The sequence below is a fragment of the Lepisma saccharinum genome, chromosome 5 (genome assembly GCF_977018435.1).
Source record: "Lepisma saccharinum chromosome 5, izLepSacc3.1, whole genome shotgun sequence".
In the NCBI taxonomy this organism is placed as follows: Eukaryota; Metazoa; Arthropoda; class Insecta; order Zygentoma; family Lepismatidae; genus Lepisma; species Lepisma saccharinum.
In genome coordinates this window covers 17,060,911-17,079,517 of record NC_139233.1, presented here as the reverse complement: position 1 = coordinate 17,079,517, position 18,607 = coordinate 17,060,911, and the positions used below count along the sequence as shown (strand labels likewise).

At 37.8% G+C, this 18,607-nt stretch overlaps 1 protein-coding gene across 1 annotated transcript; it reads right to left on the bottom strand.

The window, feature by feature from the left end:
• Positions 1-4,155: 4,155 nt before the first annotated feature.
• LOC145988230 (peritrophin-1-like) lies at positions 4,156-18,567 on the bottom strand. The gene is made up of 6 exons (XM_083123078.1): positions 18,520-18,567; positions 17,715-17,750; positions 15,175-15,390; positions 10,939-11,174; positions 6,415-6,497; positions 4,156-4,170 (listed from the first exon to the last, which is right to left on the bottom strand). Coding segments are annotated over exons 1-6 (603 nt in total). The 5' UTR covers positions 18,551-18,567; the 3' UTR covers positions 4,156-4,169.
• Positions 18,568-18,607: the final 40 nt, after the last annotated feature.

Sequence of the window (18,607 nt, the reverse complement as noted above, 5' to 3'; positions counted from 1 at the left end):
GCCCCCCCTCCTCCAACATATACAGGGTGTCCTAAAACAACTTCAACAACGTTTGGATGCTGGTAGATATAAAAAACCCAAGGAACTTTTCCTCATACACATAACCTCGAAAGTGCTTAGTTTCTGATCTATGAGCGCTGAAAATCTGACCTGTGTGTATATGCAACCCAACTCACCAAACGATCGATCTGACGTAACTTCCAGGGAGCAAGGTTGCCACTTGAATTTAAAACAACAACTTGGGAGTCTTATCTGGCAAAATACAAAAGAATAATTACACACTTGCGATGTTGTAAGCAGAGGTGTGCGCAGACTAATTTATTTTTGGGGGTGCCTTAAGGGAAGTTTCAGTTACCTATCTGGGCAAGGCTAGCCTAATAGTCGTAACTTCATGTTCCTTTTCACAGAAACTATTAGATATCTGAACATGAAATTTTAACATTATAGAATGAACATTTGTTATCACTTTAGCTCAGGTTTTACTATCACTGTGTCGATATTTTAAATAATGAAAGTAAACAATTGAAAATGATAAATACAAAGCTATATCTGTGCAGGTACTATCAGCTGAATCACTATCACGAAATACATCTGTAGGTTCAGTTTCACCATGTTTTATAATGCTGTTTTATTGCTGTGCCTGGTCACTCGATAGAATGCCATGTGTTATATATAATTATTTTAAACCGTAGAATTCAGATGCAAGAAAAATCTGAAAATTGATGCGCTTGTCATTGAAAGAGAGCATTCATGAAAGTCTTTGAACATGAAAGTCTTATTGGAAATGTTGGAAGGTTGCATTAACAAACATGTCGGTCCTCGGGGGAAAAAAAACTACCGGCCGATATGTGAAGGAGCTCTGCGACTTATAAAGGGAAAAAAAATATTTCTTTACTACGTGTTTACTGATTACTATAGTAAAGGAATATCACATTGTTTTGTGGAGAGGGAGAGAGCGAGCTGATCATCTCAAATGAAACGAAATTCCTTACTTTTTCACCACTGATATAATTTTCATTATTTTAGTGGTAGTTCAACATATTTCTGTATTTTCTGAGAAGACGTTTGAGGTAGCCAGGTATCTTTGGCAACCCCGTGCGCACACCTATGGCTGTAAGAAGTATTTACAGCATTTACAAACTTGCCAAGACAAAGAATTTCCAACAAATGCGGACTCAAATTCAAGATTCTTCATTCTAAAATGTCCCCATCGTGTTTCGAGGGTCGCGCAGTACCAATAATCGTGAATCGCGAGTTTCACGTACGACATGTTGATGAAATCGACGAACTGAGGAATGCAATCATAGTGTGTTTGCCAGGTTGTTTCACACGCAGACTGTTATTTATTTACTTCTAAATGGCTAATCGAGTCCCTAAAATAATACAAGGGTAAACCCCTTACTGAAAAGGATGAATAGTAAAAGCTCTTGCAATAAAATAAAAAACATCATTTAAACATTAATTAATTCGCACATTAAAACTAATACACAATAACTGAAATCAATCCAACCTGGATAAAGGTGTCACTACATCACGTGTGCATTCCGAGCACCCAATACAGCTCAGGGTTTGACATAAATATGGATAATGTCTTATTAGCAAAATTTAAAAAAAAGTAAGAACCCGGGTATAAATCAAATTCTTAGTTCATTCCGCATAATATTTACTTAGGCTAATGAAGGGCATTTTTGGCAAAATATCACCGAAAAGTAATAAATAAATAAATAACATTGTATGTATTATGTTATGAAGTACAAAGTTATAAAATCTCGTCCCTATTCTATGTTAGTTAATCACAAGAAAAATCACATGATTACATAACTGATAGGGAAAATGTATCTGTAAGAAGATTTTTTGCCACCCTGATGACATAGTGGTAGAGTCTTCGCCTTGTGATCAAGGGGTCCCAGGTTCAATAACCGGTGGAGGCACATAGTGGTTCGGACCCCAGTTTAAACTGTAGGTCCAGTCCCGATTAGCCTATCTGTGCATAAAGTTGACTTAAAACAACAACTCATGTAAGAAGGTTTCTAAACACGGTTGCTAACTCATTATCAAGTCAATAATTCTGCAGCTATTTTTCAAACCTGCAGAGCTGTTTTATCAAAATCTATTTTTGTGATTGCTTCTTATTAGTAGAACGAATATATATTTTTTTAAAACATTTTGAATACCATATCGAAATTAGAAGATGACAGGTATATAAAATCGTGATGATGAAAGGGACATATCAAATTACCTCTCCTTAATATTTCAATATAGACCTAACTAAACAACTTTGTGTGTTGCTGGAGGAAACAACGCGAAGAAGAGGTTTTTATTTGTTTAACAGATTACCTTAATCATACCCAGGCTGGAAGCCCGGAGTTGACATCAAGCAACTCCACTCCACCCCAACTGCACCCATTTTCAGTTATAACGTTTTGGCCAAGTTATGGCAGACAGATAATTAATTATATTTCTATTTTTGCCACATTTCAATTATCTATTTCTTTTCATTATGTGGCACATTTTCAAAACAATTTGATGCATCGTACCTGTGAAGGCCAGGAGCTGCAGCCCTCAGGCCAATAATCCTGTTCTAATCTTGATCATATTCTGCACAATTTGCGCCTCTCATACATAAATCCTCCTAAGCCTACTAACTGCTTAAGCATACAAGTGCGCATTGGATCACAGTTTTTGTTTCAAACGCTTTGGAAATTCCTTTCGCTTTCCAATGATAAAGTTAAGGAAATTGAAGAAGAGCTTAAATTAATTCCATTCAACTTATTATTTACGCTGACTTTCGTAAACCTATTCACTAAATCAGTGTTTCGGTAAAGGACAACAAAGCTTTTCATTTAATGAAGATATTTGAACATGTCTGTAATATAGATAATATCTACAAGTAAAATATACATGGAGTGAACACCATAATAAACTTATTTATTGAACCATTCGCATTTTCTCAAGGGTATATATTTATTAAATTTGATTGGGTGGGCAATCGGGTGGGCACAGCAATTTTTGGGTGGGCAATTGCCCACCCGTGCCCACCCCTGTCGCCGTCCCTGATGCAGGAACATACCTCTAGATACATATTCTGGGAAAGACTCATTTCGTTGTGACACTTTTTTTTAAACCACGATCTTACATCTGACACGTCATGTCTTTAGCTGGCAACAGTGCAAACGATCGCCGTCATTTGTTCTATTTTCACAACGGTTGCTACGCGAGGAAACGGTAGTGGTGCGTTTTGTGTTACGGAGTTTGTGATATTGTGTGTTTGTTATGAAAGCTTTTTGTGACATTTACTGTTGTTCATACAACAATGGACAAATTTATTATTCGAAGTAAGCGTCTGAAATCGAAAATCGGAAAAGGAAGAGTGTCATGAATTGTGTGTGGATTGTGTTGTTGAGACTTTTGCAAGAAATTCGAACCCCAGAGTACAGCTGATACATAAAGACATAGTTCACCAGCATTAGAAAAACAGAACAAGAATATCCATCTGTTTTCATAAAAATTAATACAGTAAGTCTATGTTAGTTTTAATTCCTTATGCTTGTTATATATTATTGTCTTATTAATCACTTTGCTATTTTCAAACATTAAAAATATTTACAATAGTAGTAAGTCATGTATCTGGTTGTAGCCCCCCCAAAGCAGATGGCCTAGCGACGCCACTGTAAGTAACGCGCGTCGAATGTGCATGAACAAAATTGGGAAGTGCATACCGTGCCGAAGTGGCGCTGTGTTCGACGGCGGGTAGAGGAAGCAGAAAGGCTCTTCTTAAGGCTTGGATCAGTGGGCTCTCGGACTTGCTTCGCACCAAGAATTGAGACATAGTACCTTCGTCATGTAGTGCTGCAATCTTTCCATTCTTATTAGGTAGATGGGCGGACAATTCTAAATAATTTAGTCGAGTTAAAGTAGTTGACATATGGCGTATTAGTAACTTCGTCTCCTTGTAATCAAGGGGTACTAGGTTCCATATCTGGTGGAGGCACTTGGCACAGTGGTTCAATTTCCACTGTAAACTGCATGTCCAGTCCCTATTAGCCTATCTGTGCAAAAAGTGGATTAAAAAAAATACTTGTATGAAACCGTTAACTTTATTAAATAGAATATACATTTCTTCACTTGTAGATTTGTACACAACAATATTATTATGGTTGAACAGGTTACCTGGAAAGAAAAGATAATAATTAACATTTTGTAGGCAGGTTTGTGATATCATTTCATATTTTACAATGTTATAAGTTGTCTGTTATACTACACTTACTGTAGTATGTGCTAGCACGATGCATGACTTCAATGTGAATACTTTAATTTGTTCCCTCGTGCCTTAAAAATAAATTTGAAACCACAAGCACGTTACTGTTACTTAGGGGTGTGAGCTCGGTGCTATATTTTTTCTTCTTCATATTTCCTGTATTTGGGACATTTAGGTATGTTATTTGTGAGAATATGATTTGCTGTACATGTGTAGTAACTCATTCATTTGTTTGGGGGAGGAGATACAGTTACGCACCAATTGTGTATTTATTTAAATATCATCCAAATGGGCACTGCTACTAAAAAAAAACCTGGGTGCATCCAAGAGTATGAATTTCTCTCCATGTTGCAAGTGGAAACATTTTCTTATCTTGATTATTAGGCTGGACACGATTTTTGAAAAATATGATGAATAAGAATTTTCGGAATCCCATGTATTCCTTATGGGGAATCAACTTCAACATCAAGTTACGGCTAATCAAATGGAAGTTTCGACTTTTCCGCTGGTGAAATCCATCTTGAAACTGGCCTTTTGCCGTTGATATATTTTTCTATTCCATCGGAAGTTTAATATTCCCAGGAGAGCGAATCAAATGATACTCCCATAAGATCAATGCTTTTCTCCTTGCCTCCTTTCAGTGTTGCCAAACCTGATGCGCATTAAAAGAACTAAATTTCACCTTCAATGGAGTTAAGACTGACTTCAAAGAGATAGATTTACGAAGGCTGGATAAAGTGCCTCCTAGGGTAATGTTAGTTGTCCAAGGGGTGGGGGCACTGCTATTATCGTTAACTCTAAATTGATTACAATTTATTCTTAGTTTTCGACATCTAGATCTGGCGGCATCGGACATCTCAATAATCCACCGATGGTCGTATGAAATCGAAAATAAAGGATTCCCTGATAACAATATTATGTCAATTTCATGTCAAACACGGCGCTATGAACAAGTAGCTGGGGAGATAAGAGGGAGTGGGGCGATGCAGCCAATATAACAATATTAAGTCACGTGCAAAATGTATAAGTATGGCAAGAGTTGGACTATGCAGGCTGGAACCAGTAATGGCATCATAGTGGGGTACGGGGGTGGGCGTCCCAGTTCACAGCCGAACCAGTGCACGAAAGAGCCACATCTGCCTCCAAGAGAGCTAAGTTGGCACACTGCCACGGACGGAAGAGCTTGGGCGAAGTTCCGTGGAAACTGTATCGCATGCCCTCTGCACCCCACCTCCCTATGAACTTCGGATAATTATATTATACATTATAAAACCATAATAATAAGTTCTACAGCCATGTAAAGTATGAAAAGGTAAAAGGTATCTCGTGTGCCATGCCAAGAAAGTGGAATACCACAAAGTCTTGCCTACAGTGAAGGTGTAATCGACACCACGCTCCACCTGCCTTTACCTCCCAGAGTAGTCCTCTGGTACCTACTGATGAGAGGCTGAATTAGGGGCAAGGATATCAAAGGAAAACATTTCCTTGAGAATCGAACCTGATCTCAGATATGTTGAATAAAATAATACAATTATGAAGAAATACAGTAAATTTGTCTATTGTACTCAAGAACAATTCTGGAAACTAATTCCACATTTGAAATTTTTCTCTTTGTAATGTTCCAGTATTTTTAGGTATTCTGCATGCTACAAATAAAGGAAGAAAATACCTTTGTTTATTCACACAGAAATTTGGAGAGGAGCATATACATCGAAGTCCAAGGACTTATAGGTATAAACAAGTCCATTCTTATCAATGGCAACTACCACAGAGATTATGAAGTAATACATAACGACATAAAATAAATTTCTGGTCAATATGGTGCGAGAGACCATAAAATCCAAGGGCGCCGAAATGTTCTACGCGCGACCAACAACTACTTCAGCTATTACATGAGAGCGATATAAAATTTTAAAATTAAATTAAGATCACTCTCAAGATAGGTCTAATATTTTTGACTTCAGCTTTAAATTGCTCATGCGTAAGCTTCAAATTATGGTTTTGAAAAGGTGGGAATAAATTTAGCTCGAAGGCCTAAGGAAAATGATGATGGATCATACTGGATGTCCTAGTGGTGGGACTTGATGTATTTCAATTATAATGTGAAGAACTTTTCAAATGTGTAAAGTTATACTTTAGATACTGCTTATACTTACTAGGGACACGCGATACAATTAGAATGCTCCGGCAGATCACAGTCCACAATGTCAGCGTTAAACCACAATCCACCAGGACAATCCTGAAAAGTAAAAATATATATCAAGTGGAGGTCATTTTAAAATTAGTAAAGAGAAGAATGGTAGTTTTAACTTTCTCTCTCTTTAAAATATCTGCTTTTGCATATTATACCGTAGGCTTGGAACAAGTTAATCACTTCCTTTGTAAAGGAACTCTAAGATGTTTATTTATTTTATTTTTTCAATGACAGCATTGCATTTAGATGTAAGACTCCTGTAAACAGGAAGGAATGTATTGTATAATGTTAATGTTGAAGATGTTCCGGTCACCGAGGATAAAATGAAGACGCGATTTCTGCGTAAATCATGATGAAACCGTTGGGAGGAATAAAGGTATGTGGACAGAGATGTTGATAGTGCTCAAATATTTTTTGCTGGAGGAGGCTTGGTCAAGTTTGGGGGTAGGTGGAGGATGCTTGTATGGACTAACATGGAGACAGTGCAGTAGGTGAGATGATGTTTATGCACATTATGCTGGTTGTGGGATGCTTTATGATGATTTTCTTACCTGAGAGGATAGCATCTCTCGACGTTCTTCTCCACCACTTCTTCGAGCACTAGCTGTAGGCCTAGCGTCAGGGTAATCAACTGATGGAATGGTGATTTTGAGAATGCTAATGCATGTGGATGTAGCAGGGCAATGACAGGACAAAATGGGTCAGGATTATAAAAAGGGGCAGTTCTGATGAAGAGAGTTGTTTATGTGAGGGATGTGAGTCGACAGTGGATTTCACAATTGAACAGATGATCTGACCTGACCAGAAGTCTAAAATACAGTAGAATAGGTAAGACAAGAAACTCCTCGCGGCCTCACGCCCAAGCCATACGTAGGGGAAGGACGCACAGAAGCAGGGTTGGCAGTGCATACGGGTCAAATGTCTACGCAGAACGAGAACACAAGAAAACTAAGCAAGAATATCTGGGTGGTATGGCGGTAAACATACAACGGAATGACTGTGTTCTGCTAAAATGGAATCAATTTTGAGTATCTTCAAACGGGGTTTGTTAATTTTCCCCAATGAATAAAATTCTGGTTTGAACATGTGTGCGTCAAAGGGGGTGTTGTTTTGAAGGAGCCACTGAATCATAATGTCTTTTCGGGAGAAGGAAGAAGGCGCAGGATTTATTTGTACGTTATGGAATGAGGCGTTGTCAACAACAACCACACTGTTTCGTGTCAAATTTGGGATCAACTTCTCCCCGGACCTTGTGGCTGAGTGGTTAGCACATCGCGCTGCGACGCCAAGGGTCCCGGGTTCGAATCCCGCTCGGTCATGGTTGTTTGTAAATGTCCATTCATCAATTTCATCATTTCATCACTCATCCCCATTTTCGCAAATTAACCAAGAGGCACAAAACGCGAAGTAAAATAAAATATATCAAATAAAAAAAAATCAAAATTTTGGGCATTCATATCATGGTGGTAATCGCCAAAAGACTTTCCAGATTTGAACATTAAATCGCCAGCATGTACAACAATTACACGTTGCCCTTTAGACACCGGTGCTTTGACGGCAGCCGCGGTTTCATCCACCGAAGCTTCTTTCTTTGTTGTCGAGCTGCGAAAATAAGTCCGTCAACGTAAACAATGGGTCGCCCTTGTCGACGAAAGATTTTTATGGCTTTGAGGTACGATGAACGTAAACTTCTTATTTCGTCCTTTTCTATAAGCAATTGTCTATTATTTTCTGCTTTTCCCCACTTTAACTCTAGGTCACGTAGTATCTTGCGCACACACCAGACACTGCCTTAGAACTCTATTCTTGGTTTCAAAACCCTTCGGATACCTTCCCCGTCCGTAAGGTGAAATTCGTGCACAACACGCCTAACAACACACTTATCGAACTCGTCTATATGACTTTTGATTTTTCGGCGAGGTCGTGTTTTATGGGGTGTATGAAAGTGTTTCTTCAACATAGTGCATGCTTTACTTTCTATTAGTACAATTCTTCTCACACTGCTGAATGAAACACCACATGCGCGAGCCACCCTCCTTTGCAATTGGTTTTCGGACATACGAACTCCCACCTCGTCTTTCATAAATGCATTGACATTATATACAATTTCTCGCCCTTGGCTGTGGATTACTTTCCGTCTACCGAGTTTACTTGCTTTCTCTGAACTGCAAGCTTGTTTCTCGGTGCTCACACAACGTTCGGCAACCCTGCCTGTGTGCACGATAAGGGAAGTTCGCGCATGCGCTTGCCGCGTTTCCGACCCAGCACATCGGTGGGAGAGTTTCTTGTCTCACCTCTTGTACTGTACATGGCAAAAATAATAGTAGGCAAATTTTCCATGGCTATGTTCATTCTCTTTCTTCCACATCCTGTAACTTTTTTTAAAAGTAATGTGATTATGTCGATGCTGGTTGTTCTCTAATTATTATGGTTTATTATTTCAATTCTTGAATCTCATATTGTTAAAAAAAATTTGGCTATACATACCGATGGACAATTTGCCTACTTCCAAACTTTGAGATATGTTTTCATGAGGTCGGTGTGCAGTATAAGGGAGAGTGGGGAAGGTGATGGATTGAAAATAAATTATGACAGTCAACAGACACGGAAATAATTATTATCATTCTTCTCTTTATAGTGAATAATTCATGATTTTAAAAGAAATTGTAGCTGGATGATTCTACGCTGAAAATTTAATGAATAAATATTAAGTATCACCGCATCCTTTTACAAAAATTGGTACAGTTCGGTTTCTCGGATGATTTTGTTGCTTTATTTCAGTCTTACATATTGAATAGAGAGCAGTATGTTCTTTATAATGCTTGTTCATCGAGTACATATATTAGTCATTCGGGTGTTCCACAGGGATCCCTTATTGTTCTTATTATATATTAATGACTTACCTTCTGTTGTTAATTACTCAAAGTGTCTCTTATACGCAGATGATTTAAAACTCTACAAGAATATTGTAAAATTTAAGGATCTTACAGAATTACAGTCCGATTTGAGTGAATGCCATCAATGGTGTATAAGAAATAAGCTTTATTTTAATGTTGCTAAATGCTTTTCCATGACATTTACAAGAATTTCATCTCCATTTTTATTTAATTATACTATTGGTAATGTGGGTCTTCAGAGAGTCAATATAATTAAAGATTTAGGAATAATTCTGGATTCTAAACTCACTTACAAGAACCATGTTGATAAACTAGTAGTTAATGGTTTCAAAACTCTGGGATTTATATTTAGAAACACAAAGGAAATGCAGTGTAGTAAAGCCTTAACAGTTGTGTATAATGCTCTGGTGAGGAGTAAATTGGAATACGCTAATGTAATCTGGAGTTCTTACTTCCAATTATATATTGATAAACTCGAACGAATCCAGAATAAATTTTTAAGATATCTGTTCTTTAAAAAATACAAAAAATCGTCGTATGTGTTAAGAATACCTTATAATATGCTACTAACTGAGTTTGAATTTTCCTCTTTGAAAACTAGATCTGATATTGCAAAGCATATTTTATTATATAAAGTTGTTAATGGTCTCACCGAAACAGAAGAAGTTTTGCAAAGATTAAACTTCTGTACTAAACCTCAATCATTAAGATTGCGTCAACCGTTTATATGCACTTTTTCCAAAAATTTGGTCCATCAGAATTCTGTGGTCATTAGTATGTGTAGACTACATAATAATATTGTTAAGGATAAAATTGATGTAGATTTTGCATTCCCTTACGCAAAGTACATATCAGTAATAAAGGGCTACTATTCAAGACAAAGTTAAGATGTAATGATAAATGGTATTTAATTTTCTTATTTTTATATTGTGTATTGTATGTATTGAATTGCACTTAATGTTATGGATTTGTATATTATATTTTATGTTTATATGTTCGATAATCTGAAAAATATCAAAATGAGAGTTGGGTGTTTATCTCTTTTGTTTAGTGCGGGTTTTAATATGGAGTTTCGTTATACTGTTTGAAGTCTGAAGCTTCAGCTTCATGTATATTGGTACTATAGTATTATTCTAGTTTTATAATTTTTATTATGTTGTATTAGTTGTATTATGTTTGTCGGTGGGTATATTGTATTGTATTTTGTATTTCATTTTTTATCTTTTTATTTTCTTTTTTCTTTTTTGTGTTGCATAATGTGAGTATTGTTGTAATATCCCATTGTAATTGGAGCATTGCTCTGTTATGGGATTGCTTATAAATAAATAAATAAATAAATAAATAAATAAATATCATTATGGATGTTGTGTGTTCCTAGTGCACCCCCTTAACACACACAATCGATATTTCCTCAACACCTCCCTTAAATTTTCAGATAGGCCCATATTTTGGTCACGTTGGCTCTAAATTTATTCTTGGAGCCCTTCATATGGAAAATTCTGGATATACTATTATGGTGTTCCTTTGTGCCACTGAAGAACTAATGCTATAGTACACTTAACTCTCTAAACTTTATTAAACAACGTTACCATGTGTGTTGCTTGTCCAAAATCGCAATTGTAGTATTTGCTGCAGTCAAAAGGATCCTGGAAAAGGCCGGAGCTTTCGGGGCAGCTGAAGGTTCCCGGGGTGCCGCTGCAGCCCTGTCCTTGGGTGCTGGAGGACCCGGGTGAGGCGGTTGTCGTCCGAGGGTCTCTGGTGGTGGATACCGTCGATTCAGTGGGGATCGGTCCTTCTGTTGTCGTTCCTGGGGTGCCTGTGTTCCCTGACAGAAGGAGAGAAAGAAACGATGGCACAAAAGAATCGACAGGCTTGTTCCGCTTTTAATACAATAGCAATATTAACGAGTACAACGAATGTTTTTAACGTGGCGCATACTTAGCTTCAGGGTGTCTACCAGTCTGGAAATCCTGGAAAATTCCGGGAATTTACTTTTTCTGGAAAAGTCATGGAAATGTTAGAGAAATTTACAGGGTTTCTGAAAAAAAAATAACAGTTTTGTAGTAGGATACTAAAAGTATGTGTTTGAACTAAGAGGAAAAAAGGGCAAGCAAGAAATCAAAATTTGTTATGGACAAACTATACTTCAGTATGATGGATAGGTACAGTAGAAATTGTATATTAAATACTCTAGGTAAAGGTCATACTTTGAACTATTTTCATGTAGAAATCTACTACAGTGAGTGGCTATTTGGATTTGCCAATTTCTTGTTGCAATTTTTGGGTTGTGTTTGATATAGGTATATTAGGATTAATACATATATTACTCAATTTTACTGTAATTAGATATTATTTATCCTATAATTGTTGTGAATTTTCATATAAAATGAATTCTTTGTTAACCATAATTCAGTACATGCCAAGTATTACGTAAAAACTCACCCCTGGTACCACTTTCCAACAGTCGATTTACTATTCAGTTTCCCCTTCTCGTTATTACTTTTACATAAATGAATAATCTAAAAACTTGGTGTTCTAAGTGCGATGTTTAGCTGAAATGTAGCAAACTTCTTACACACACACACATGTTTAAATGCATGAATTGCACAAATGGCTTGGTCTGGAAATTTTTTATTCTTAATCTGGAAAAACTGGAAAAGTCAGGGAATTTTGTTTCTATGAAATTCTAGATACCTAGCTTGTAATTCCTTAATAAAAGTATAATACTCTAATTTATTCTTGCATGAATATTTACGACTACTACATGTCCAACACTTATAATAAGTAGTATCAGTGTGGTATTTAAGAAATTTCCAGGGGGGAGGGATTCTACCGACTGTCTAGAGACAGCATGAGATAATGCTTATATATTGTTGCGTGACCCGATATAATATATATGTAATATATATATACATATATATTATGATTGGTTGATTTGGTGTTTTAAGTCAACCGTTATGCACAGTAAGGCTAAGACCTACAGTTTTAAAGTGGGAACCGCGAACCACTCTGTGCCTCCACCGGGTATCGAACCCGGGACCACTTTATTGCAAGGTGACAATTTTAATTGGTAAATGGGGTCACTCCACACGTCGTTTTATGTCACTGAACTTTTTAAAGAAAGCTTTGAACAAAACATATTATTAATAATTGATGAAAAATTGCCGATGTAAATTTGTATCTTGACAAAGAAATGGCCAAATCCACTTTATGATCAGAACAGCTGAACGGGACTTTGCCTACAGTTTTTAAAGTGAGATTTTGACACCCACCGGAAGAAAGCTAGTCTGGGACCTAACTTTTGGGGATCTGAATCAAACTTGGGCATAACTTTTGCGGGAAGGCAGAATCAGAAAGTTTTCTACCACATAAAAATAGCGCCCAAGACTACTTTGCTAAATTACTGTTACATTTGAGAAATCATAAACATTACTAATTAACTTGCAACTCAGGACCCAGGAGCTTAACACAAGTTCTATTAGCTTGTTGATTTTAAAAAAAATGTTAGGTGGGCAATGAAAGATAATGTATATGTAACTTCATCACTAGATACATCAAGCCATCCATGTCCACGTAATTTTCCTTTTGTTAAATATCTCATGGGCAACAAACAAAGAAACTCAACACTTTACTACTACTTCCTTCTTGTGTAGATGCACTTACAAATTTTCAAAACCGATCCTTTGATCAACACAGCCTTCACTGCCACCAGCTTTATCAGATTTCGTTCATTTTGAAGGCAGATTCCTGACATAGCAGAGTCTGGAACTTGTAATGCTAACTTTTCCACTAACATTTTAGCTTCACAAAGAAATCTAACTCATTATTTAGAAAGCACACTGTTCTTTAAAAAATGACTTCGTAAAGGGTTATCGTGCTTGCGTCAAAAATTCCATGTAGGCTATCTTCGTATACTATTGTTGCACTCATACAAATAGAGAAGTTCTGAGGTGACAAGTTCGAGTCACGTGACAACTAAATTTTAACTTTCACATGCATTTTCCTACCAAATTCCGTGGACAAAGAGAAGGGAAGAGGGAAGGTGGTCTTCAACCCTAGCCACTTGTTTCACAGTTCCAGGAATAGAGCAGAGCTTGAGGCCACATCAGTGTTCGCCAAATGGAGCTTCAAGTTGCCTGACAGAAGATGTTGCAATTGAATGGCGAAGTAGGGAAAAAGTAACTAAATTGCCAATAATGTCTTGTTTCCCCCCTAAACACCATTCCCCCCACAAGGGATAAAATTTATCAAGTAGAGAGGAGGACACAAGTATCCAGAGGGGGAATTACCCCCATCCCCCCTACAAATACCGCACTGAGTAGTATACAATCCGTCTGCATTAATTGAGACCATCATCGCAATAGCGCATGCCCTAGTTGGACGAACCCATTGAGAAAATAGGGGTGGCTGTGGGTACAACGCAAAAATTGTACCTACTCTACTTTGAAACGGTTTATTGAGATTTCTCATAGACATCACGAATCATAGACAAAAATCGAGCGATGATAAACATTAACTGAACACAAACAAGGAGCCGTGGCGGTCTAGTCGGTTGGGCGGGCGTGTGACTGCCACCCGGAAGACCTGGGTTCGATTCCCGAGTGTTCATCTAATATCAGAATTTTTCCGGACTTGTTCCTGCATGAAGCGGCTCTGGGGCTCACCCAGCCTAAAATAACGGGGAGGGAGGGTTAAGACCGGAGCGTACTGCTGATCACATAACCTCAAAAATGGCCGAGATCGAACAAGTTTGAGGCACAGCCTCCACCTCCTCCTTATACGTAGCTTATTGGCAACGTGCAATGCACAGTCACCGGCAATAAAAATGACACTCCTAGATCCTGAAATACTAGCTTCCGTGCAAGGCGTTATGTGTGTTGCCTAACTTTACGGTTATGGTAAAAGTTGCCATTGAAAAATTGCTATTTTAATCCACTTTCCTTCTTAGAGTTAGGCAACACACATAACGCCTTACATGAAGCGAGCATTTCAGGAACTAGGTGTCCCATTTTTATTTCCGATGACTGTACATGGTCGTGGGGGGGGGGGCGATGATGACAAATGAAATACTTATCTAAAGCTTACAGCGTGTATGTTTCTACCTACTTCCCCTTTCATAATGCATTATGCATGCATTACTCATGGTTCCAATGAATGCTATAACATTTTTACGGATTTGACTGTGTCCTGCATTTTAAATTATTTCACCTTGGTCTTCTGAAAAATGGAAAATCCAGGTTTCACTGTATTTATTTTGTAGTAAAGGGTGTCCCAATAAAAGCGACGGATTTAATATGTTGAATAGAACACTTTTTCAAAGAAGAATGACAAATATATTTACATCATTACAACGGATAAATGCTCCGATTTAAGGATGCAAAATTTGATTTACGCAACATGCTCTAGCAATACATTTATCAGTGATTGTTGCAGCTTAGTTGACATGGAGGGTTACGCAAAGGAACATCGAGTTTTGATAGTGAAAACTCAGTACAAGAATCGCGAGTGTTATGCAGAGACTGTAAGAAAGCTTTGTGCAATCCTTGGACGTGAATGTGCACCTAGTGAGAGTAAGTTCGCAAGTTGATCAAGAAATTTGAGGAAACAGATTCGACAGCAGACATTAAAACACCGCGCTCCTTATTGTACGTGACAGTGTTATTACGAGTCCAAAAAGATCTTTCATTCTTAAATCGGAACATTTACCCGTTGTAATTATATAAAAATATTTACCATTTTGTAAAGATATAGTCTTTTCTTAAGCATATTAAATCCGTCGCTCTTATTGGGACACCCTTTAGATACACTGTTCTTCCATCACTTACCGTCAGGTCGGGTTCTGTTTCCGCAGTCAACGTCTTCTGGGAACGTGCACCAGTTGTCCTCAATGTCGTAGAGCCATCCATCTGGGCAGACGTTCACGTACGGAGTGCCTTCCCAGCAGTTGTAGAACTTATCGCAGTCAGGATGAGGGAACTGACCGGTAGGCTCAGGACACACGTAATCGGGATCAGGCGTAGGCACAGGTTCATCTTGGAGGCCTGCAAAATGAAAACATTCTGAAGCTTCTATAACACGAGGAGAGAACCTTTATCGAGCCTTCGTAGACTCAGCTCGAGTTACAGTTTTGAATGCAGACAATTTATAGCAGGGGGAGTTATTCGTTTCAATAGGTAAATTGTACGGTTCTTAGAAAGTGGAAAATTGTTTACGGATTGCTATTCTTTTCAGTTTGAGTTTGACTTTTTGTATTAAGTCCACTTTATTCACTTGTCAGGACTGGAACTACAGTTTAAAGTGGGATCTGAATCACTACAGGACTAGACCGGGTATCGAACCCGGAACCTTTTAAATAAAGGACAACGACGTTATTACTAAGCCATCGGGGAAGCCTTGATGTTATTTTACTTAAGAATGTGGACTTTGGTCATCTCGTAAATGTGTGAGAGGTTTAGATCCAATGAACTAGACACTTCGAGTGTTTTTATCTATGTGTGTTCTGATGCACAACGACCAAAGGAGGGATTTGAACCCACCTTACAATTTAATTTTCTATTTTGCCCCACTTTCCTATTCACAGTTGCATTCAAGATATTCTTTCACCAATTGAGCCACGCCCCCTTTTGTTAGAAATTCCAGGTTGCACGTACCTCAACTCTGAATTGATCTATTATCTGTCCACTGTGAGAACAAAGTCAATGTACAGCTCACCGCTCACCCAACGGAAGCGACAGCCGACTCCACTATTAGGGTTAGGGGAGTGCACCCTGAGTGAGAAACATGTGGGCTCGCTGTAACCGATGTAGCGATACAAGTCGTTTAGGGTTACCAGACGCCCTGTTTTACCTGGACTAATTCTCTTTTCGAGTCCTAAAAATGGTCCGGCCAGATTTTTAGGAAAATTTGTAAATGTTCTCTTTTCTGGTATTTAATAATAATTGTTAATATTATTTCCGTCTTCAATTTCGAAGTAAAGAAATACGACACTCTCAGTTGTAAGCGCAAAGCCAATAAATGTTTCTTCCAACAAAGAAAAAATGTTGGACTTTTGCGTCACTTCTGTTGTCGCCGCTCGTTGCGTAAGGTTTTGATTTCAAAGCATTTGTGATATCTACCGCAGCTCATGGTGATTAGCAAGTTTCTAACAATAGGAAAGAATATGCGTGCGATACGCCGCAGCTTATTTGAGTTTCACATCAGAATTCAGAAATAAACAATAGTTTTTAACTGCTGTTCTCTTAGATGTTACATGGCAGTGGAGAAGTGAAGTTCTGTGGATCAGAGATCTGAACAATGCCAAAACGCAAATGTGATTTTAGTAACGACTTACCTTACAAAAACGGTTTCCTGACTTTAGGCCTGGAAGAAACAACTCCAAGGCAGAATGTCTTGCAGAATGTCAAATTATGTTATTATTTTAAAGTAAGAGACAGAGTTTCACAACCGTACAATATTACGGGCATAGTGAATAAATATTAGAACATTCAGACATTTGCCTATAATGAGGCCTATTATTAATTATACGAAAACGGTGTGAAATTGTTTTACAGGGGTGTGTGATCTATAAACTCACCAAATGCCGTATATTCTTTTCAAAATTCTTTGAAATGCAGTCTAAATAATGCACAGGATAAGCAATACAAAAGTATTCTGGCCACTGAAAGAAAAGCAGCAAACTCTTGCTGCGGACACAACCTCTGCGTATTTGACGCAAATCAACTCTCACGCACTTCGAAGAGGATACTAGACCGCAGCGGAAGGCTTTCTGCTACCCCTAAAATCTGCAAATGGACTGCTCCTTCCCTTCACCCCCGCTCCCCGTCTCCCCTCGTTTGGGGATCTTCTCGTGAGCGGTGAGCTGTACATAAATCTACGTAACTTGTGAGCAATATTATTAGTTACTTCTGAAGACGGACAAAACTGATCCGCAGGACTTTTTACGTAGGAATGTAGCGCGTCTGATGGAACTGCGCCACTTTATCTACTGTATAGATGTCTACATGAAACTGCCTTTTCCTGACACTGAACTTAAGGCGGTTAGTTCGGTACTGAAGTTGGCATCAGCTGATGGCTGGGCACGGCATATGACCACTTCCTGCAACCCTTGCCTGATGCTATGAAATATAGGGCAACGAAAGTATCGTGGAAATGATTTAGCTTGTTCCGATTGGTTTCCTTCTCCATGGTTGCTGAATTCATGTCTAAAGGTAAATTATGCTGTTTCCCAGGAAACCGTATTCTTTCTGCCGACCCAGCATCGACTGGACAAGTGAGGAGATCCTTGAATAAGTTTTCAGATTTCAGTCCAGAACTTTGTCGAAAAAAATCCTGAACTAATCCAGAGGTTAATTTTAATTTTACTTACTTCCAAATGGGACCACCATCAAGATTAACACGGAACCTACAAAGTAAAAGAAAAATATATTAATATATCTGCCACTTTACGAGACCACAAAAATATTTTAGCCAATAAACAAATGCACTTATTAATTATTAAGCTCTTGGTTCCACAGTCTATCCTTTCATTATCGAATTATCGTATGCATATTACAGACACACACACACACACACATATATATATATACATACATACGTGTGTGTGTGTGTGTGTGTGTGTGGGGGGGTGTGTGTGGGGGTGTGTGTGTGTGTGTGTGTATATATATATATATATATATATATATATATATATATATATATATAATGCGATGGTTCTGCCGTTCTTTGGGATCGTATGTTAGGAATATTTCCTCGCGTTCTTCTTTCATTTTAATCTTTTATCTACGTGATCACGATGAATCAAAATAACAAATGAATGAAGTAAAACATAAATTAAATATTTTAGTTAAAATTCAAAGAAAATAAAGTAAACCATCACAGTACCTTATGTACTTAAAACAACAGACAAACGTCACAGCTCCTTGCTTTATGCGGCTTGCCTACATATTGTCCATTGAAGTTTCAAATTAAAGTTAAAACCAGTAGAATGTTGTGTTGTAAGGAGTGAGTGTAGTGAAAAGGCATATTTTTAACTATATCCGTTAAAGATTTGCCCATGTCTCGCCACACACTAACGGAGAACTGTGGTAGTGTAGTGTAATATAGTAAACTACACTAGCCACTCCTTTTCATTTTATAATCGAATTAACAACATTAAATTAATCATTACATACCATGAAGTAAAAACAAGCAGATCGACTTCATCTCGAAACAACTAGCAACTCTACTAAAGAAAAGTTGAATTATCTCGTAGTGTGTGAA